At 42.1% G+C, this 22,490-nt stretch overlaps 2 protein-coding genes across 2 annotated transcripts; one reads left to right on the plus strand and one right to left on the minus strand.

The window, feature by feature from the left end:
• The first annotated feature begins 2,773 nt into the window (after positions 1–2,773).
• On the plus strand, positions 2,774–6,613 carry LOC127293722 (vacuolar protein sorting-associated protein 2 homolog 2). The gene is made up of 11 exons (XM_051323361.2): positions 2,774–2,900; positions 3,290–3,334; positions 3,533–3,567; positions 4,613–4,663; positions 4,752–4,856; positions 4,945–5,016; positions 5,156–5,227; positions 5,625–5,705; positions 5,924–5,959; positions 6,048–6,112; positions 6,236–6,613. The coding sequence occupies exons 1-11, from the start codon at positions 2,867–2,869 to the stop codon at positions 6,327–6,329; spliced, it is 690 nt and encodes a 229-aa protein (XP_051179321.1). The 5' UTR covers positions 2,774–2,866; the 3' UTR covers positions 6,330–6,613.
• Positions 6,614–6,867: 254 nt separating this feature from the next.
• LOC127293723 (DNA repair protein recA homolog 1, chloroplastic) lies at positions 6,868–11,472 on the minus strand. Its single transcript, XM_051323362.2, has 13 exons — positions 11,192–11,472; positions 10,363–10,454; positions 10,201–10,276; positions 9,982–10,044; positions 9,758–9,887; positions 9,122–9,207; positions 8,920–9,045; positions 8,740–8,844; positions 8,613–8,669; positions 8,451–8,513; positions 8,299–8,375; positions 7,591–7,663; positions 6,868–7,264 (listed from the first exon to the last, which is right to left on the minus strand). The coding sequence occupies exons 1-13, from the start codon at positions 11,384–11,386 to the stop codon at positions 7,163–7,165; spliced, it is 1,245 nt and encodes a 414-aa protein (XP_051179322.1). The 5' UTR covers positions 11,387–11,472; the 3' UTR covers positions 6,868–7,162.
• Positions 11,473–22,490: the final 11,018 nt, after the last annotated feature.

The raw sequence follows: 22,490 nt of genomic DNA on the forward strand, positions 1-22,490 counted from the left end.
ATGTTAGCAGGTCGGATTATCTAAGCCTCATAATTACAGAAGTCGTGGTACCTCAATGCACAACAATGTTGTCTTGTTATTACGCTTCGGTATTATAATGATATAGTACATTATGATATCCTTGATTTGTTTTAAATTTTTACAGTAAGTTATAAATTATATATGTACATTGATAAATAAAATTTGAGAACCCCTAGCAACGCTTGGGCATTTGTACTAGGAAGGGTGGAAATAAAAAAAATGTTTTCAATGACATTCCCGACACCTAAAACGTAATGAAGGTAGTAGTATTGTTTAGTTGGTTGTTAGGAAAGATTCTGCAGAAACCCTCGTGTATTCCATAATTTTGGGATTTTAAATTTGTTGTCCTATGCAACATATAGTTAACGACGTTCTTTTTCCCTACTTTTATTAATGATGTACTAAGGTGAAGCAAGTGCAAATTTGAATGTATACTTCCTATTGATTTTCCCCCTCGATTAAACCTAATTAGATTTGGTGAGTAGGTCACAAAGTTTGACATCACTATTTGATGTTCCCTCGGGTTACGGGAGATGCCAGATTTTTAAAGCAATGGCAATGCTAAACAAGAGAAAATAAAGGGGGTGGAGATGGCAATGCTAAACCAAGAGCAAATGAAGGGGATGGAGAGGTGGAGTGGAAGAAGAGGTCGTGAGACATGACATTTACAAATGAGAAGGAGAGAGTCCTCATCCATATATGGACGAGAACCATATTACTTATGTTTCGCGTACATTTATGGACTAAAATAATTGTTTACCGATGAGTAAATTTTTCGTTATCCCGTGGCAACGCACGGGCATTTCTGCTAGTGAGATACCAAAGTATTAAACATGTGATTTAAACTCTAGTAGATTAGGGGTGTCACTGCTTGCCTAACCATCCAACCATAGCAGCAGATTGTTTTCTCTTAATTTTGCTTTTGTGGGATGCAAGCGGGATGTAGCTTGCATCCCGCAAAAGGGAGAAGAGGGAGGCGGACACCCATTTAACTCGTCAATTTTTTTAAGCAAACTAAAACCTTTTTTAAGGAAACTAACAACTCTGGCAAAATCTCAAGCATGCAGATTTGTTCCCGGCATTATTTAATGAGTTAAGCACACTCGACACCCAAGAGCTTGTATAGGATGTGCAAACAACCCCACAAATTTTAAAATGTGATGTAGTGGCCAAACAAATTTCCTCTAATGTGCAAATACCCCCCCCCCCCCCCCCACCCCACACACAGTGTAGTGCCTTTAACTTGTATTTCAGATTTATTCTTAGTATAAATCGGTAAAGGTTTGCAACTAGCACGTCACACTATCAAGTGACACACCACATGTATGTCTATTTTGCAGAAACCCCCACTTTCACAGAATTCACGTGAAGGTGATTGATTCGGTTAAAACTTAAAAGAAAGATGTCAAAATCAAATCCACATTGCCTTAGGGCCCTACACCTTTGGCTCGCTCAAGTCACTCCAACATGACTAGACGGCCATGCCACCGGGCTAAGTAGGATGACCTCAAGTTGTTCAATGACATGTAGTGGCAAACTTCTGAGACTTGATGCCCGAAGTGGAGACAAAGAGGAAGGTGGAGGAGGCTCATTTAATGAGCATATCATCGAAGGCCTACAAGCATTTCTCAGTCCGCACCGGCAACCCTTCAAAGTCTCTCCCTACATCCCTTCCGAAAAAAAAAGTCTCTCCCTACATTGGCCCAAACACTAAATTGGCCCCAACAGTGCACCCCATCAGCTCAAAAACACCCACAAAAGTTTCACACACCCCTTTGTCCTCCCCTAAACTTGGGGACGGCTAGGGGAGCTTGGACACACCCGATCACAATCGCCATGTGGGAAGGCCTAACTTAGCACAGATCAGACCAAATCAGCGAGGCCAAGAGAAAGGGAATTGTGAGACCCCTAAGAAATTCCATTCAATTTCTCTTGTATAAAATCCTAAAAATTTAACAAAAGTATAATCATTTGTTTAATTTTAAGAGTCCAGTTTCTTCAATAATATGGGGGGCGCCGATGCGAAAAGTCATCCTATTCCTATTGGTCTGGACATGTGTTAAGGCACCCCAAAGCACCCACCGTTTGGGGGAGGCATTTTCAAAGTTGCGAGTGGAGATGTGCTCTAAACACTTTGTATACGAATCCTAAATGAAAAATTGTTGGCCAACTTTTGAGACAGAAAATTTGCATTCGAATTATTTTTTCGCATAAAATAAAAATATTTCGTTCATCTGGGAAGGGAATAAATTTCTGAAAAAGAGGCAATTATCTTCTTCCGCAAAAGAAGGAACCATATTTATTGTCTCTAGGTAAGAAGGAAGCAGATTTCGCTCTGAGGGGAAGGGAATAATAAATCTCGGGAAATTTGCATCCTAAAATGATCTTGGAATAAATACATCCATTAAATCAGTTTTCTCAAGAATTTATAAAAGGAAAGAAATCGCAACACCTCATCCAAAAAAAAGGAAAAAAAGACCAGCAGACATGGGGAAGTGGGGCGCGGTTCGTGCAATCCCAAGGCGCTCCTCCCGTGCTGCGTGTCCATCCCTGTCTATCCGCACGCCAGCCGCTATCTACACACCTCATACCGCTCCACTGACATGATGGACCCACTCTTTCGTTGGACCCACGTGTCATTGACGAGTTCTAAACTAGTCCCGGTGCCCCTAGAATTACGTATTCTGTTCAACGCTGCAACGGCTACTAATAAAGCCCAAAAGCCTGTGGGGCTCGGCGCCGTCTTCCTCGCACGCACAGAGACAGGGCAAAAAAAAGGCAGGCGCGGCGCCTCTCTCCACTCCCAAATCTGCCGGCTGCGCTCGAGCGATCTACAGCAGCAGCCATGAACATCTTCAAGAAGAAGGTCGACCCCAAAGGTGCGCTTCAGTTCTTGGATCCGTCCTTCCCGTTGCTTTTGGTTCAGATGGGGATTTTCTAGCGGGGTTCTACTCTCTCCTCGATTTCTTGATTTCTTCCCCTCTCGGTCTGATCTGCGGTGCGGGCTTCGAAGATGCGGTTCTTTCCGTGGCCCGAAGTCGAGATCTTTGGTGGATTTTGGCCTTCTTGAACCGGAGTTTTTTTTTTTTTTTGCCGGATGGTTCGATAGGTAGGGTTCTAGGGTAACCTGGCGGCGGCTGCGCATTTCGTGGATGGAAGAGAAACTGAGAATATTCTGGGTGCCGGGAATGGGGGAACGCCCCGAATTCAAGGGTGTGCAAATTTGGTTTAGTGAACTAACGGTGTGATGCTATTGTCTCCTGTGCAGAGGCTCTGAGGACTAGCAAGCGAGAGATGTCAGTCGCCACAAGAGGTGAGAACAAAATCCCCTATTCTTTTCTTCCTGTTATTCCATCAACTTGTCTGAGCTACTGCCGTTAAGTTTACATTCCTCCCGGACATGGCTGAAAAGATACACAATGTTATAACAGACAGTGAAAATAGCTTAAACATCAGCTCCTGAAGAAATGTAGTTGCCGATGTGCTAATTTCTCTTGTTTGCATATTTTAGGAGTTGAGCGAGAGATTGGCTCCCTGCAAATGGAGGTATGTACTCCTAAGCGAAGGTCATTTTCCTTCTATGAAAAGCAAACAATGGCCAGATTTAACAAAGTTGATTGGTTGGGCTGAATGTCAGAGTATGAATAACTGACTAATACAACATGATATGCTCTTGGAGCGCATAGGGTGTTTTTCTTCTAGGAGTGCAAATGTGCAAGTGAAGCTAGTGCCACTGCAATAGTGGAGTAGAATAGAATGGATGTCAAGCTCCCACCACACACTAGAGGCAAGACTGACTGCATAGTAGAGATTAGGTAGAGCTGCCACTGATGGTGTACAAAGGACATGAAAACATTAGCTTGCTTACTTTCACGAAGAGCTGATATTATTGTATCATACTTCTGGTGTGCAATTGACCAGACAGTAGGTTTGCTCCTGGGATGAGATAGGGTTAGCATGTCGTCATACTCACGGCCAGTGGGACTAAGCTGATAGTACCAGGAATGTCGTTTCTTCGAAATAATCGCTATTATTTGTTTATTGATTATTTGTTCAGCAATAAAGCAGCAAATTGCAAATCTGATCAGTGCCATATTGTAGTTGATACTTCATTTTGGACCTTACACATCAGTGTATGTTTATCTTCTTCAATAAAGTGGCATCAGTTATAAAGCAAATGAAGAATTGTGCTTTTTCCCCTATTCTGTTTCTACAACCAAAACGCTTATACACTTCTAATGAGGCTATGAGGTGCCTCAAGTTCATAGAGATTTTGATGCCCTCTTATGCCGCCATAACCTCATGTCATGCTCTATGAGTGCAAAACACCTCGGTCTAGTTCAGGAAGGTGTGATATAAAGCAGCATCACTTTGTATCTTTAAATACTCCCTCCGATCCATATTAGTTGCCACTAATATAGATGTATCTAGATATATTTTAGTTCTAGGTACATCCATATTAGTGGCAAGTAATATGAATCAGAGGGAGTATAATAATTGGATCATTATGGTAGTTTCATTTACCACTCCGCAATGGCTTCTATATACTGTATTGGTTTGTTTCCTAATGCCATAGTTGTACACATTCCAGGAGAAGAAGCTGGTTGCTGAGATTAAGAAGACTGCTAAGACTGGAAATGAAGTAAGTATCTTAAAATTTTGTTGAAGATCCGTAATCCCTAACAATGTTCTTCTTGATGTCTTACAAGACATGTTCTGCATTGCTCTAGGCGGCAACCAAAATTCTAGCTCGGCAGTTAGTCAGGCTTAGACAACAAATTGTCAATTTACAAGGTACACGGGCACAGATACGTGGAGTAGCTACTCACACACAGGTATGTCTATCTTTGAGTTTATCTCATGCAGCTTCTGATCATGGACAACATACACTTACTACTGTGTCTGAATTATCTATTTGTCAAGGCAATGTATGCCGGAACTTCAATATCTGCTGGAATGAAAGGCGCAAGCAAAGCGATGGCAGCAATGAATAAGGTATGATGAAAGCCATGTTTGGTTGGCTGTTCTCAAACTATCAACCTTTTCCAATCTCTAATAAGTTTTACCTGTGAACTTATTTTTGAACTGTGTATCCTGAGAAGATTGCTAAATACCATTTTTTGTTTTGTTTCAGCAAATGGAACCGCAAAAGCAGATGAAGGTCATGAGAGAATTCCAGAAGCAATCAACTCAACTGGACATGACGGTAAAAGCATTTCTAATGTGCTTTATTTGTTCGTTGTGATGTTAGTTGTATTCAATATTTTTATAGATTTTTATGAGTTGGACATGATGGTAATAAATTACGCACATACATCATTTCTCTACTGTAGTATTAAGTGGGGATTCTTAGGTATATCACATTATATAGATGTGTTTGTTGGTCATTCATTTCTGATATCTTAGTGATGGGTGTTACCTTCCGTAATAGTTACAGTAGAAGAATTGCTTTCAGAAAGGATACTTTTTTTTTGTCAGATCTGTGACCATTCGTATAAATGTTTTAGAAGAAATGTTATAGCTGTCAGCATCCCTTATTATCAAGATCCCTTTGAAATTGTATTTTTTTCTGGAAATTAAGATCAATCACTATTTCAATGCAGCTTGAGATGATGTCTGATGCAATCGACGAAACACTAGACAAAGATGAGGCTGAAGAGGAAACAGAAGAGCTCACGAACCAGGTAAAATGCTAACTATATTCTGCTCCAGAGGGCATATCATAGAACTGTTCTCGTAAGTACGTGTTTCATGCCATTTCCAACAAGAAAAGAAAAAGTATAAGGGCGAATTTGGATCTATGGCAAGATCGTGTGCTTGTTGATGAGGTTTTGCCCTCCTGCATCATATAGTATTGAGACGTTCACTAATTCTTTCATGATATGTGATGCCCTTGATGCAGGTTCTGGATGAGATTGGAGTTGATGTGGCTTCTCAGGTAAATTTTTCCTCAATAAGCCTGTTCATTCTACACATGCAAGCGGTTGATTCTGAATGCTGATTTTGACGTGTTTAATATAATACAGCTCTCTTCCGCACCTAAAGGCCGTATTGGAGCTAGTAACAAGAAAGCTGAGAACAACCAAGCACGGTATACAATTAATTCTTCCCCACAATCAGTCAAAATGTCCATGTAGACAGATGAGCAAATCATGTTTTTTGTTTTTGTTTTTTTTTGGGCCTTTATATCCTGATGCAAATGTTGTGCTAGCAGGAATGTGGCTCCAGCGAGAAATGCGGCACCTGAATCAGATGCCGCTGAAGTTGACGACCTGGAGAGGAGACTGGCATCTCTTCGCCGCATCTGAAGCTGCTGAAATCTTCGCCGCATCTGAAGCTGCTGAAAGAAAGACCTGGAGAGGGGATTGGCAACTCTTCTCCGCATCTGAAGCTGCTGAAAGAAAGATTATACCGTACCTTATATATGTAAATGTGTTAACTGATGGATTGTTTCCAAATGTGCTGGTAGCTTAATATTGTACTCTGGAAAACAGGCTGCAAGTGATGTAATAGAACCTGAATTTTCCATTCGGTGCTAACAGATTTCATGCATCTACAATCACCCAAATAGAAACTGTCGCTGTGTTGGTAATCGAATATGGCTGAATGAAGTACATTTTAGAGCATTCTTGACTTGTTAAGTGAACGATTTATCACGCAGGAATGAAGTATTAGAACACTCTTGACTTGTTAAGTGAATGATTTGTTGCACTGATTTGGATCTCATTTTTAAGGTAGTTCCTGGAAGAAAATGCAGTGAAACTGTCATGTTTTCTTTTCTTGGGCAAAATGTTGGGCAGAAATATTGCAGGCAAATATGATCATGACTGACAACTGATTCAAGGATTGAACAAAGTGGACAGATAATTCCAGCTTCATTAATAGGAGCTTATCAGTTTTCTCTACAAAATTCCCTCCGCCAATGGTACATGATGGTAGTACATTACTGCTATTGCAGCAACTAACTGCTCACAGATCAGAATCCTAGCAAACAGCACCGTCCATATCACTAGAATGATCACTTCACTTCGTTTCCGAGAAGGGGCTAGTCATCTGTCGCCATGGGGTCAAAAGCCTTGGAATTTTGGTGCTAGATGGACGATTAGCAACTGCATCTTCAGAGCTTGATGATTAGTGGTCCTCAGTCATCATATACTTCTTCCTCTTCAGGTTGTGATGATGACTGTCCAAAAGCTAGCATGGCCATATGTCTCGTTCCTTCAGGTATCATGGCTCGGACTATCTGCACGTGTACAAGACGTCGTAAGGAAATAGCAGACATGTCCAAATGTCTGAGTCACATAAAGACGACTTCAACTTATGTCATATGCATGAAGTGGAAGCAGGTAAAAAGCACCGTATGAAATGTTCCAACTTATGGCAGAGATGATTGAAAATGATTATGTTGTGACAGGGCGAAATAAATATGATGGAACTCAAATTTGGAAAATTAAGCAGTATTGGTGGGTTCAATAGTTGCCAGTGTAGTAGCAGACTCATGCCTACAAGATTAACTCATGCCTACAAGATTAAACACAATGAACAGCCCTGGTGTACGATCAAACATACCTTTTCTATCTCATTGGAAACGGTTGGGTTCTCTCGGAGATACTGCAGTGCCTTTTCTCTACCTTGACCCAGCCTGTAAACAAATGAACACATGAAAGCTACAAGTATACAGTAGTATCAAAACAAAATCATATCACAATGTATCCATGGAAAGCTAAACATGATTATGTTTATTTTTTAAAGAGTGACCCTGTTTTGGGGTGTGCAGATCTACATACAGAATTCTGAAGCAGTATATCAAAACAGCTGTTGAAAGTTCAAAACACAAGGGAATTATGTGAGACCTCCTTGGAGTATTCTGGTTAGTTGCCTATGCAGATATAAATGCAATAACATTCATAACTTCATAATCATCCAATTTAAGCAGCTATATATGTAACAAACGTTCATTCATAATCCTGAAATTTAAGCCAATTAACATGAAGTGCAATTTAGACAGTATATGCTGTATAAAGTTACTGCATGTCCCACAAAAAACGAACAGGACTAAAGTATATATGATATGATAAAGGTCTTCCAAAATCTGAAGGTCGCATATATCCAGCAAAAATACATTAAGTTCACATGGAAATGGGACTGAGGAGAATCACTTATGTTTGTAGGATCCCCTTTCATTCCAAATGGCATGAAAGGATTATCCTACAAGGTAATGCTTTGCTAACATACTTGCAAGCCATGATAAAAATTCTTCTAAAGCTGTTGGCATACCTTATATCTTTGTAACTATACCATGAACCCTTTTTTGCAACAACTTCCATCAGCTCGGCACAATCAATAATACAACCCTGTATGGAATTTTCGTTCAGCAAGAGTTCTAATGGGGTCAGATGACAAAAAAGCAGAAAATTTCGTACACTGACCAATTTACTAACACCCTCCCCAAACATTATCTCAAATTCAGCTTGCTTGTAGGGCCTGGAGACCTTGCAAAAAACAAGAGAAAACATATTCACGTCCAAAGGTACAAACTGTGGAGCATAATATAATACAAAAAAAAAGAACAACACGTGTTCTCCACATACTTTACTCTTCTGCACTCTGACACGGACCTTGACACCAATATCTTCATCCCCCTTGGCCTTGGCAAAATAAGATAAATATTCTCAAGGTCAAGCCTTAGGAAAGGTGAAATTATGTCATTGATCTTACAGATTTTATCTTTCCAATGTGCCGTATCTCTAGGCGAACTGATGCAAAGAATTTCAAAGCTATCCCTCCACTAGTAACTTCAGGATTCCCATAGAATACTCCAATCTAGAAAATATGAAATTCATCAAGCGACGGAATAAGATGGTAATGAACCCACAGCTAAATGCTAATGTAGAACACCTTGTATCTTATTTGATTCAAGAACATAAGAGTACAACCAGCCTTTGAGGCATTGCCTGACATCTTTCTCAATGCTTGGCTCATCAGACGAGCTTGTAAACCCATCTGCTGCATCCCTATCTCACCCTAGCAAACAAATGAATCATAATTTCATGCATTTTAAATTAAATCTAAGAAAAAACAAAAGAAAAGAGAATCATACTTCAATTTCCGCACGTGGAGTGAGAGCTGATACTGAATCAATACAGATGAGATCTATTGCTCCAGATCTGCACATGCGGTCCGCAACTGGCAGAGAAAATGAACATGTCAGTCAAATTCACAAAAAATAAGTCACAGCAACCACTAGGCCGCGTGTCATTGCAGTGGATTATGATACCTTCAACCGTAGCAGGTACTTGAAATAGAATAAGCATTTTGAAAATAAAAAAGGAATATGTATGAAGATTAGAGTATAATCCCAGAACTTCTGGTTATAAAAAAACGGCTCTTAATAATAGAAACATAGTTAAGTTCATAATGGCTAAAAGAAATCCTTGTGACAAAAGATGCTAGAAATATAATTGAACCACAAATGGCAAAGAAAGGAAAATATATAAATTTGATGTGTCATAATTACTGATAATGCATGCCAAGCACTATTCAGAAGGTAGAAGATAAAATGGCATGCAACAGACATGTACTGAAAGAGAAAATCTGTGTGCAAGAAATATAAATTAGTCACTAGTGTACAGAAAATCCAAATTAGTCACTACCTCACTAACCATCCTTTACAAGTAGAATAATAATAATATGTAAAAAAAAGGCACTGAGCCCTCATAAGTGGAGAATATATTACTTTCTAGTGCCATCTCTCCATTGTCGGGCTGACAGACAATCAGATTTTCAATATCTACCCCAAGTGCTTTTGAATAAGCTGGATCGAAAGCATGCTCTGCATCGACAAGCATGGCATTTCCTCCTAGCCTCTGCACATAGGATGTTGAGAGCATTTTAATATTATTAAGTTGTTACGGTAATCGTGAAGTGCACAGTGTTATCATACTATTATTCATAAAAAACCTGTATTTCAGCAATGGCATGCAGAGCCAGAGTCGTCTTTCCACTGCTTTCTGGACCATAGACCTTCAAATTTTTGCCAATCAAATCGTTAAGAGGTTAGTACATTATTGTAAAACTGCAAAAGTCAGAGCAAATGGTGATCCAAAGGTGCCACAATCAAAGCAAGAATAAACCATATGTATCTCGTTGGTGCTAGGAAGCATAAATGCAAGAAGTTACCTCTACTACTCTTCCTTTTGGAAGGCCACCACCCAAAGCAAAATCTAGTGTTAAGCAGCCACTTGGAAAAGTCTCACTGGGTAGACACAGTAACAGTCAGCATGATAGCATGCATGGAACTTATAGCATAATTTTGATAGAATTAAGAAATTTAAAACATACACAAAAGCACCACCAGCACTGCCTAATCTTGTAACACTTCCTTTGCCAAACGAGTTGTTTATGTCACTCATTGCTGCATCAAGAGCTTTTTGCTGTGGATGAAATTGTAAGGAGTAACAATTAATATTTCTTTGCATAACATGGGAAGTAGCATAGTGATCTTTTTAAAAAAACTCATAGCCTCCAATGAAAAAGCAAATTCATATGACATGCCTATGTAATGTTGAGACATGATGCATCTCTTAAGGGAACAAATGCACCGGAGAAAACTGGGAATAATACATCTGAAGTTCCATACAGAACTAAAGCATAAAATAGCAATGTATCTGATTGCACTATTATACAATGTTTTGTGTCCATTTACTTGCGCAGCACAGGGTGGAAATATCGTATTTCCCCATTTAGTCGACAGTGTCTGACTCTCTTTCTGAAACACTTGAAAGTTCAAGTTAGAGTATCATAATTCTTGTCAAGTCAAACTTAGCATCACTGCATCACTAGACCAGTTAAGAAGAGAAGACAATATTTCCCTGAAGGAAATACACTCTGGTCACTGCAATGCCACTATGCATGCTAGGTGTTCGACACAATGCACAGCCCAAGAGCAAGAACATGCGCAGCAGCAACAACTCTAAATCGGAGAAACGGATAGAGTTATCCTCGTTTACAAGCTCCACCTCCCCGCCGCGCCACACTCCGTGTCCTCGTCACCGAGCCTTACTCAGTTACTACCGGGCCGTGAATCACCTATTCGGCCAAATGGGGAAAAGAAAAGAAAAGAAAATGGAATGGGACAGAAGAAGAGCCAAGTACAGTAGAATATTCTTACGCGGTCTATCATTCGAGGGTCGTCCTCGCCGGAGAGCGCGCCGTTCCCGACGCTGGCAACGAACTCACAGCGCAGCCGGCGGCTGCGCCAGGAGCCGGAGGCGCCGCTAGCTGAGGCGCACGGCGCGGGGACCCTCCTGCGGGGACGGGGAAGGACGGCGGGGGTGAGACGTGCGGCGGCCGCGGCTGTGGCCATTGGTTGCGTGGCGGCTGAGGTCCACGCCGCCGAGTGCTCGACTTGTGTGCGGGGAGTGTGAAGGGGAAAAGAAGTGCTGCAAAAAAAGTTCGAGCCGAAGAAGGGTTTAGAATGGTGGATCAGTCGTGTCAAGATTCGTGCAATGATATGGATGGTTCAGACGTTCAGGGCTCATTTGATTAATATGATAGGAAAATCATAGAAATAACAAAAGTATATAGGATTGGAATGTCATGGCTACTTTTTTTTTTAAAGAAAAATGGCGCTTTATTGATTAAACAACATCAGAACAAAGTACATCACGGATGCAATCCGGAATAACATCAAAAGAAAGATTACACTTAGACTGCTCACTACTACGAGCTAAAATATGAGCGGCGCCATTCAGCTTACGTCCAACATGTTTGAAAGAACAAACAGAAAACTCTGAAGCAAGGCGTTGGATATCGCCCACCAAAGAACCAACAAGAGTGCGGTCCCTCACGGAAGAAGAAATCTTCTGGATGAGAGATAGACAATCCGACGCGAGGATGATGCTCCTGAATCCATGATCCTTAGTTAGAGTAAGAGCTCTCCGAACCGCCAAAGCCTCGACCAGTTCAGGGTAGACACAGCCAGCAAGCCCCTCACTGCAAGCCAGCTTGAGAGACCCCATATGGTCACGCACCACAACACCCACTCCAATCCGATCCTCAGCCTTGAACAGAGCAGCATCAACATTCACAAAAACCAAGCCAGCAGGTGGTGGAAACCCACATGGAGAAGAAGAGGAATCACACCTTTTTGTCGACGAGGTTTTGAAACAATACTGAATAATGTTGTTCACATAGGCTGTGATCTTACCCGCAAGACGAGTTGGATGCAACTGATCAAATCCATTTCTAGCATCATTTCTTGCTTCCCAAAGATGCCAGCATGTGACCACCAACGTTGTAGCTTGAATAGAGGACGCCCTACTAAGAAACTCAAAGACCCATTGTTTCATATCTGAAAACGAACTGCGACTGAGCTTTAGATGAAAGTGCACCTTCACTTCATCCCAAACAGCTCGTGCAAAAGGGCAAAACAGAAAAGTATGCTCGACTCTTTCTGAACGTCCACAGAAAACACAACAAACATCTGCTGAAATGTTGCGATACTGTAATTGAAAACCGGTTGGGAGACAGTCATGAACCATTCTCCAAAGAGTGATTTTCATCTTACTGGGAGACGTGATCGCCCAGATTGCTTTCCAGCTCTTTCCCTGATTAACGTGATCAGAGCTGTCACCAAAGCCCTTGGCACCACGTTTTGAGAAAAACTTCTCAGTCCTGGCCAAATTATATGCAGACCGTACAGTATAAATACCAAATCTATCAAAAGGCCATGAGGCATAATCGTCACCTCCAAAAGTGCTGATCGGGATTTGCTGTATAGTCTTCACCATATGATCAGTAAAGAACAAACGCAGCTTATCCACGTCCCATCCGTCATCAGTATGATTCAGCAGAAACCGAACTTTGGCGCCTTCCGGCAGGTCCTGAAGAGTGGTGAAAGTACCAGCTGGAAAGTCGGGAATCCAATTATCTTCCAAGATCTTAATGCCCTCTCCATTACCGACGCCCCACCTGATACCTTTTACCAGAAGGTCACGGCCAAATAAAATTGAGCGCCATGTATAAGAAGACGAGCGGGGCTTCACCGCTGACAGAAAATCAGTATCCGGGAAGTAGCGTCCCTTCAACACCCTTGCGCAAAGAGAACCAGGTTCAGTCAAGAGCCGCCAACATTGTTTCCCAAGCATCGCTTGATTGAAGAGGACAAAGTCTCTAAAGCCCATGCCACCGAGAGATTTCGGAGTGGTCATCCACTCCCAGGATCTCCAATGCATTTTCTTTTTACCATCCTCAAAACCCCATCAATGGTTTGCAATACACGTTTTCATCTTGTTGCAAATCCCAACTGGCACTTGGAAGCAACTCATAACATAGTTAGAAATGGATTGTGTAACTGCCTTGAGCTTTGTTTCCTTACCAGCCCTGGACATTGGTCTGTCTGTCGAACACATCACACTTCTCCAAACACGGTCCTGCAGAAACTTGAACGAGGCTGAAGCTGCCCGTGCAATTTCCGTGGGCATACCCAAATAGGAGTCCTGGAGTATCTCAATGCTTACTTCCAAAGAATTCTTAACTTTTTGTTTGATATTGTCATGACATTTTTTTTACCGAAAAAGACAGAAGACTTCTGCAAGTTAATCCTCTGGCCCGATGCCTCACAATACAAATTAAGAGCATTTTTAAGTGTGCTAACACTCCTCTCGTCGCTTCGTGCGAAGAAGATGTTGTCATCTGCAAAGAGTAAATGGGATATAGGGGGTCCTTGCCTTCCATTACGTAACCCTTGTAGTTCACCAAGGCCCTCTTTCTTTTGCAATAAGCATGACAACCCTTCTGTACACATAAGAAATAAGTAGGGGCTAATAGGATCTCCCTGACGAATACCACGAGATGGTACCACAGGAGGAGTTAGATCACCATTCACCTTCACTGCATATCTCACCTTCACTGCATGTCATGGCTACTTAATCCTATGGGAAGATGAAGTATGTTTGATTATAGTAAAAGAAATTTTTCATGAGATATAACCTCATGTTTTACCTATAGGATTTACACTACAAAATTTCTATAGGATTTGTTCCTATGAATCAAACAACATGTATAGGAAATTTTTCTATAAAATTCAAATCCTACATAAATCCTATAAATCAAAGAAGACCTCAGTGTTTTTTATGCGACTAAAAGACATAGGGGTATAACATTTTTCTTAGAGAACAACAAGGGACATTGTGGTGACCCTGCATACCACTGCATGTTGTAGTATGCCAGTCGTTGATGTAACATTCGCGAAGTACCATTCCGCAAATATCACATCCCTCAGAGTAGTACAACAGAACATAGCAAGGTCCATAACTCATTCACATAATATTACAATATGCATACACAAGTCGTCTCGGAGCTCCTCTTGGGTCCTAAGAGGATATCTCCTGGGTTCGAGGTGAACCCAACTTAACTTACAATACCTTTGTCTCATTAAACAAACATTTATTTAATCAAGCAGCAATATGGTAAGAGTTTGTGCTGCTCGGCTACTACTATTCCTCAGATAACTCTAGGCTTGATCTTCTCCGGAAGCCTCCCCGGATCCGTAGACGATGATGTAGTCTAAGCCTTCAACACCTCCTGAGAGGTCAGGTTCTTCATAGCCGATGATCTCGGCTCCTTCAGTGTTGTCGTAGTCCTCCTCCAGACGATTCAGACAATCTAAGCATGGGGTTTAAGAGTGGTATGAGTACGAGCGTACTCAACAAGTTCATTATAGATAAGAGGTGTTTAATGCACTAGCTATGATATTAGACCAGAAAGTCTAATACCAATGCAAGTTTTGGTAAACATTTCTTTAAAGGATTGCTTTTATTTCAAAGAGCTATGTCCGTCAGCCTTCACCGGTTTACTAGAACTTCATGGAGCTCCTTTCCGGCCGCGTTCGCAGTTCCTCAATCCCGGAACAGGGAGTGACAGGTCACAGTTCTTTACACTCTGCAGAGGTGTGTTGCTTTACCCATAAGAGATCTTAACCTTGGTGCCAACCGGGCAGCTTTCCCGTCCACACTTCCTTTGGTGTGAGGCCCGGTATAAGGTCTAGCCAATCATGTTCCTCCGCTACCTCGAACACCCACCCTTTGTTGCATACCCCGACCCTGGGTCCTCGTCGGTCCTCTTATACCACTTAAGGATGGACCCCGACCACGACAACAGTTTGGGACTCGTTAACCAAACTCCTTCGCCGGTAGTTGCAACCCATCATAGACCGCAATACCGTGGGGACTTTAGGCTTCCCCAGCCCACCGCTTGCACTTCGAGCGACAAGTGTCTACGGACTATGCCGTGGGGACTTAAGGCTTCCCCAGCCGACCGCTTGCCCTGACAGATACAAGTGTCTACGGTAAAGCGCATCCGTTGATGAACGAGAGGTGGAAACACTTTTGACTACTCCGTCCCACTCCGGATCTTATGGTTAACACGGATATTACGGCACAAGAATCACTGGCGACATTTGTTGTTTAATCCTGGATGGATATAAGCCCGTGCAATGGAACCTCCACCATATCAACACAATCCATGGTTCCATTGCCCACCACATAGTCATATTCATAGTTATGAAAGTAGTGGTTTTGATTTTTGTGCAATAGTGATAACTATAATACTTTGCAAGTAATTTGATAAAAATACTTCAAATGACATGAGCAAGTGATGAACTTGCCTGAACACTGCAAAGTTCTGCAGTTGGACGGTGTGGACTGACCCTTGTCCTCTTGTTCTGGAAAATAGCATCATTGTCCGATAAGGGCAATGGTTAAAGAAGCAATTATGCATGATTCCACTTTTAGGGTTTGTTTCCCCCCCCCCCTTCCGATGTCGTTGTTATTTTATGAGAGGTTATATACTAAGAACATCTTAGGGATACTTGATTTAGGGTAAAACCAACCTTGAAATGTTGTCAAGGTGTTTTAAAGTCCAAAAGCATTAATGGATTTATTTTTATTATTGTAAATTATATGTGTGATTTAAATCATTATTTAAACCATCAAATTAAGACTTATTCTTCTTTGTCTTTAAAAATTCTCTTTGATATTTTATTTAGGTAGAGAATTTTATGCTGATACATTTTCATATTTTTTTTTTTTTTTTGGAGTTATATGTTATTTTATAAAATTCTTGGAAGTTCTTGTTTAAATGGGTATTTTGGAAAATGCCCAAAATACCCCTCGGCCCCACTTGTCAGGTGGCCGAGCTGGTTAGGTTGGACCAGCCCAGTGGGCTCGGTCCAACCGACCCAGTCGCGTCGTCTTCTCGATGTGTCCTAACCCTAATCCCCCTCTCGGCTCCTGCGACGCCGAAATCGCCTCCGCTGTCGCCGATTTAATCAGGCCGCCTCCGACCATCGCCGGCGACGAGATGGTGCGGATCTGAACCGCCTCTCGACGGCGGACATGGTGGTCCGCGTCGATTTGACGCTTGCGTCCCCGTTCGCTCGCCATCGACTCCCCCGTGCGCCTGACCTTTGGCGTCCGCCGCCACCGCGCGTTGGAGAAGCCGTGGACCGTCCCCCTGGCGCTCCCCAGGGCGCGTGGTGCTGCGCTGGGGTGCCGTGGTGGTCGCCGTGGCTTGGCTTGGCTTGGCCAGGCCTGGTGCCGCCGTGTGCACCGGCGCGCGCCGCCGTGGCCGCCGTGGTCATGTCGACCACCTCCTCCCCGGTATGTGCTCCTCCTTCTCCTCTGCCATCTGTTCTCCTCTTCTCCTTCCTCTGGATGCCCTGGCATCCACCTGATTGTGCTGTCGCTTCTATACCTATGTGCTCTGCTGCTGTGCTTACTGTTGTGCTTGCTGTTGCCATGGATCCTAGCTGATGTGATTTGCTGCTGCCATGCGTATGCTGCTGTTGTGCATATGCTGCTACTGTGTGAGCTGCTCTTCCCTGTATCTTGCTGTTGTAACTCTTGAGCTCTTGCTCAAGAGATAATTGTGATGCTTAGGCTCTATTAAATTGTTCCTGTTGTTGCTATATAGATCCTGTCTCTCCTGTGTGTGCATTTCCATGCCCCTGGCTTGATCAGGTTGCTTGATCCTTGCATTATGCAAGTGCCAGTGCCCTGGGTGTGATGTGTATAGGGCTGTGAATCTTGGAAATGCTCAATTGAGCATGGCTGTTTGACTAAACAACACCATCCCTTAATGGTGTGCTTCTGGATACAATTGTATTTAATTTATTTACTTATCTGTGATGCAATTATTTATGAGATGTGGCTATATAGTTGATCTGGTTAAATGTGTGGTTGCTAGTCTTGGCTCTAGCATGTCTTATCATGCTTTAGCAAGCTTCTGATGATCATATGATCATCAGTTGCTTGTAAAAGCTGCTGTGTTATGACTGTGCCTCTCTTCTGCTCATCTTTGTGACTGTGTGACACCAAAATCTGTACTGATGCATGCTTGGGCTTGCTCAAGCAGTTGCTGATGCTTGCAATGATCCATTGGATCAGCTACAAGGCTCTGGTGCTTGAATTGTTTATATGATTCATTTATCTGTATTACTTGGATTGGTTAAAATGGATAAGTGATGTGAACTGTCTTGCAGTGATGATCATATTAATTAATTTAACCAGGGCTAGTTGGATGACAACCACTGGTTGGTACCCTAGCCCTCTACTGAGCCCTACTGGGTGATGATTGTGGTGGCTTAAGGTTTTGGTTATTTTAGGGTTTGAGGTGACCCTGGCAGTAGTCAAATGCTGCCCCAGGGTAGCTCCCCTCTTGTTGGCTTGCTGTGGCTCACCAAATGCTTTCTGGGTGATCCATTTATTGGATTGCCAGTAGCTCTTTTGATGTTGACAAAATTGGTAGAAGCTTGTATTTCTACCATTCTGATGGTGTAGCTAGACTGTTAGGTGCTTGGTGACTTTGATTGGCTAATAAGGATCAACTCCCTGATGGATTTCTCTGGTTGTGTCACTGTGTTGACACAACCAGTGTTCCCTTGGTTGTTTTCCTGCTAGCCTTAGCTTTATTTACTGGCACCAAATGGTTTTGCAACCAAGTGATGATAACTCCAGGGTTTCCCACCCTTATTTGATTCTGTGATGCAAGTGTATGCTTATTTATGAGCAAAACAGGGTTTTGCTCAGGTTGATCTTATTTATACCTCACTCCAGCTCCTAGAAAATGAGTGTTGGTGTAGAGGATTGCTTCTGTGATGCTTGGTTTGCTTGTCCTTCTCCTCCTTACAAGCTTGTGGTGCTTTACTCCATCTGGTACTTGCTCACAGCTGACAGTTCTTGGTGAAACTGTCCCTGGATGGTTTCTGATGGCTTGTGGTTTTTCCTGTTCTAAGTGTTCTTGGTGTTCTTGATGAACTTACCACTGCTGCTGTCGATGGATGAACAAATGACTAGGGTTCACTGTTGGAGAAGCTTTTATATGATTTCCCTCTCCTTCTCTGGTCGACAACACAGCCTAACAAGCTGCTGGTGACTCACCAGCAGTGTGTGTGTGGTGTGCTGCATGCACAGTGTTGTGTGAGCAGCCAGGCTGTGTGTGTGTGTGCAAATTCATGGTACCTGGCTTGTGTCTTGGCTGTGAGATGATCAGCTCGACCACTTTGAGCTTATCAGCTCATTTCACCTTTCCATTTGATTTCTAACTGGCCAAGTGGCTTTGCCACTTGGCATAACTTCTCTTTGTTGTGTTTTTGTGCAGGGATCAACAATGGCTCAAAATGGATTTGGAATTCATCAAGTTCAAGATCAAATGAAGATGATCTTGTGGAATTTAGTCTAGGATCATTAAATTGTAATTTTTCTTTATTTTTCTTTCTTCTATTCTGCCCATTTATGTAATGTGTGGTAATTCATTTATTTCCATTATGAATAATGTAAAGACAATGTATCTTGTGTGTTATTCAATAAAGCTCAAGGTTTTCCCTAATGAGCTCCACTTTATTATAATTGTTCATCTTGTTTATTATTGTTTAATTACTTAATGAATTTCCTCAATTGAATTATTTAAGGTAATTATTTAATGTTTGAATTTGAAATTCAAATTCAACCTTGGTTTGAATTCAACCATGTCATATCATTTAGAATTCCATCAAGCAAACTCTCCCCTCTCTTCTCAAAACCCTAAGCTAGTGAGGTGAGATGCAAGTTTGTCGCACTCTCGAAACCCTAACCCTGTAAGGTGTCGAGAGAGAAACTTGTCCCCCTTCGATGCAGTTTTTGTTAAAAAGCGCGAAATTTCCCCAGAATTTACTATGCAATGCACATCCCTTTCTAAAATCTACCCCTCGATCGTCTCTAAACCTGGGACATTACAGCCTTTCCCCCTTAAAGAAAACTTCGTCCCGAAGTTGTGGTTGTAATACCTGAACAGTTCGGGGTATGTTTTCCTCAGGTCTTCCTCTTTTTCCCAGGTGGCTTCCCTCTCGGGATGATGCTTCCATTGTATCTTGCAATACTTGATCGCCTTATTCCTGAGTTGTTTCCAGCTCTCCTCAAGAATCTTGGCTGGCTTCTCGATATATGTTAAGTCTGGTTGTAATTCCAGCTCATCATGTGATATTGGTTCATCTGGGGTCTTCAAACATTTCCGAAGTTGTGACACATGGAATACATTATGAACTTGTGCTAATCTTTCAGGTAGATCCAATTCAAAGGCTAAACCACGATTCTGACTCAGTATCTTGAAAGGTCCTATGTATCTAGGGCTTAACTTTCCTTTTACTCCGAATCTCTGAAGTCCTTTCATCGGGTTCACCTTAAGATAAACCATGTCTCCAACTTGTGGCTCCCATGTCCTTCTCTTTTGATCGGCATAACTCTTTTGCCGACTTTGGGCTATCTTGAGCCTGTCTCTGATAATGTCAATGATTTGTTGTTTTTCCTTGACATAATCAGGATTGAACTCTTTGCTTGCTCCGGCTTCATACCAACATATCGGTGATCTACACTTTCTTCCATAGAGAGCTTCAAATGGTGCCATCTTGATGCTGCTTTGATAACTGTTGTTGTATGAAAACTCTGCTAGTGGCAAGTGTTCTTCCCACGATCCTCCGAAGTCTAGGGCACAAGCCCTAAGCATATCTTCTAAGATCTGATTGGTTCTCTCAGTTTGTCCGCCGGTTTGTGGATGATAAGCGGTACTATAATCCAACTTGGATCCTAAAGCTTCGTGAAGTTGCTTCCAGAATGCTGATGTGAACACGGATCCTCTATCCGATACTATCTTCTTAGGTACACCATGCTTACTCACGATCTCCTTGATGTAAAGATCAATGAGTTTCTCTCCTTTGTCCTGCTGATTTACTGCTAAGAAGTGTGCACTTTTCGTCAACCGGTCCACGATTACCCATATCATGTCCTTCTTTTTATTAGTCATGGGTAGTCCGGTGATGAAATCCATCCCTATCTCTTCCCATTTCCACTCTGGAATAGGTAAAGTTTGTAAATTCCCTGCCGGACTCTGATGTTCAGCCTTCACTCGCTGGCAGGTATGGCATTCTGCAACATATTGTGCTATCTCCCTTTTCATGTTATTCCACCAGAATAGTTCTTTTAAATCCATGTACATCTTTGTACTTCCCGGATGTATGGAATATGGTGTTTGATGAGCTTCCCGGAGTATTACTTCCTTAATCTCAGCAATATCCGGAACGCAAATCCTCTTCTGGAACCATAATGATCCAGATTCTCCGCGGTGAAATTCTGATGGTCTTCCCTCATCTATTCTTCTCATCTCTTCTACAATGAATGGATCGTCCAACTGACCCATCATGATCTCATTCTTCAGGTTGACATTCAACTCATCGGCTACTTGCAACGCCGATAATCCTTCATGGGCTTCCTTCTCCCAAAGTTGTATTTGGGCTTGACTTATTTCCTTCCTCAACTCCGGTGATATTTCTTGTTCCACTCCTCCAGTACTCTTCCTACTCAGGGCATCTGCTACAACATTAGCCTTCCCTGGTGTGTAATTGATTGTCAGATCATAATCCTTAATCAATTCTAGCCATCTTTTCTGCCTCATGTTGAGTTCCTTCTGAGTGAAGAAATATTTGAGGCTTTTATGATCTGTATAGAGCTCACACTTAGCTCCATAGAGAAAATGTCTCCAAGTTTTGAGTGCAAATACGACTGCTGCTAATTCCAAGTCATGTGTTGGATAGTTCACTTCATGAGGTCTGAGTTGCCTCGATCCATAAGATATCACTTTCCGATCTTGCATGAGTACACAACCCAATCCATGTTTGGATGCGTCACAGTACACGGTGTAATCCTTGCCAACTTCCGGAACTGCTAACACCGGTGCTGTGGTGAGTTTCTCTTTCAGAGTTTGAAAACTCTTCTCACACTCCTCTGACCACACGAATGGTGTGTTTTTCCTTAGCAACTTCGTCATAGGTCCTGCTATCTTAGAGAATCCTTCAATGAATCTTCGATAGTATCCTGCCATTCCTAGGAATCCTCGGATTTCCTTGACAGTCTTGGGTGCTTCCCATTCTAGAACTGCTGCTACCTTACTCGGGTTGACAGCGATTCCATCTTTACTAATGACGTGACCAAGAAATTCCACTTGATCTAGCCAAAATTCACACTTGCTGAATTTGGCATAAAGTTGGTGTTCCCTTAGTGTTTGCAACACTAACCTCAAATGATCGGCATGTTCTGCCTTGTTCTTGGAATATATCAAGATATCATCGATGAATACGATGACAAACTTGTCAAGATATGGCATGAAGATCTTATTCATGAGATTCATGAATGTTGCTGGGGCATTGGTTAATCCAAAAGGTACTACAAGGTATTCATGGTGTCCATATCTTGAGACAAAGGCAGTTTTCGGAACGTCCTCCTTCTTGATCTTTATCTGGTGATAACCGGATCTTAGATCAATTTTGGAAAAGACTCCCGCTCCTCTAACCTGATCAAATAGATCTTGTATTCTTGGAAGTGGATACTTGTTCTTGATTGTGATGTTGTTCAGATTTCTGTAGTCTCCGCACATCCTTCTTCCTCCATCCCTTTTATCCACGAAGATCACAGGTGATCCCCATGGTGGAACACTTTCTTGAATGAATCCCTTTTGTTCCAAGTCATCCAATTGCTCCTTCAGTTCTTTCAATTCCTTAGGCCCCATTTTATATGGTGCTTTAGCAATCGGAGCTGTTCCTGGAATTAGGTCGATAGTGAATTCTATCTCCCTATCTGGTGGCATACCAGGTAATTCCGCAGGAAACACATCCTGGAATTCATTTACTACAGGTATATCTTCTAACTTCACCTCCTTCATGCTATTCAGCTGTAGCTCCACTTCAATCTGTGTATGTTTGTCGCCTTGGTAAATCATTCTACTTCCATCGGGACTTTTTAATGACACCGTTTTGTTTACACAGTCGATCAATGCTCTATTAGCTTCTAACCAGTTCATACCAAGAATGACATCAATGTCCTTCATCGGTAAAATGAACAGGTCCGCGTCAAACGCGCACTTATTGATCATAATGACTTGTT

The sequence above is a fragment of the Lolium perenne genome, chromosome 4, assembly GCF_019359855.2.
Source record: "Lolium perenne isolate Kyuss_39 chromosome 4, Kyuss_2.0, whole genome shotgun sequence".
NCBI lineage: Eukaryota > Viridiplantae > Streptophyta > Magnoliopsida > Poales > Poaceae > Lolium > Lolium perenne.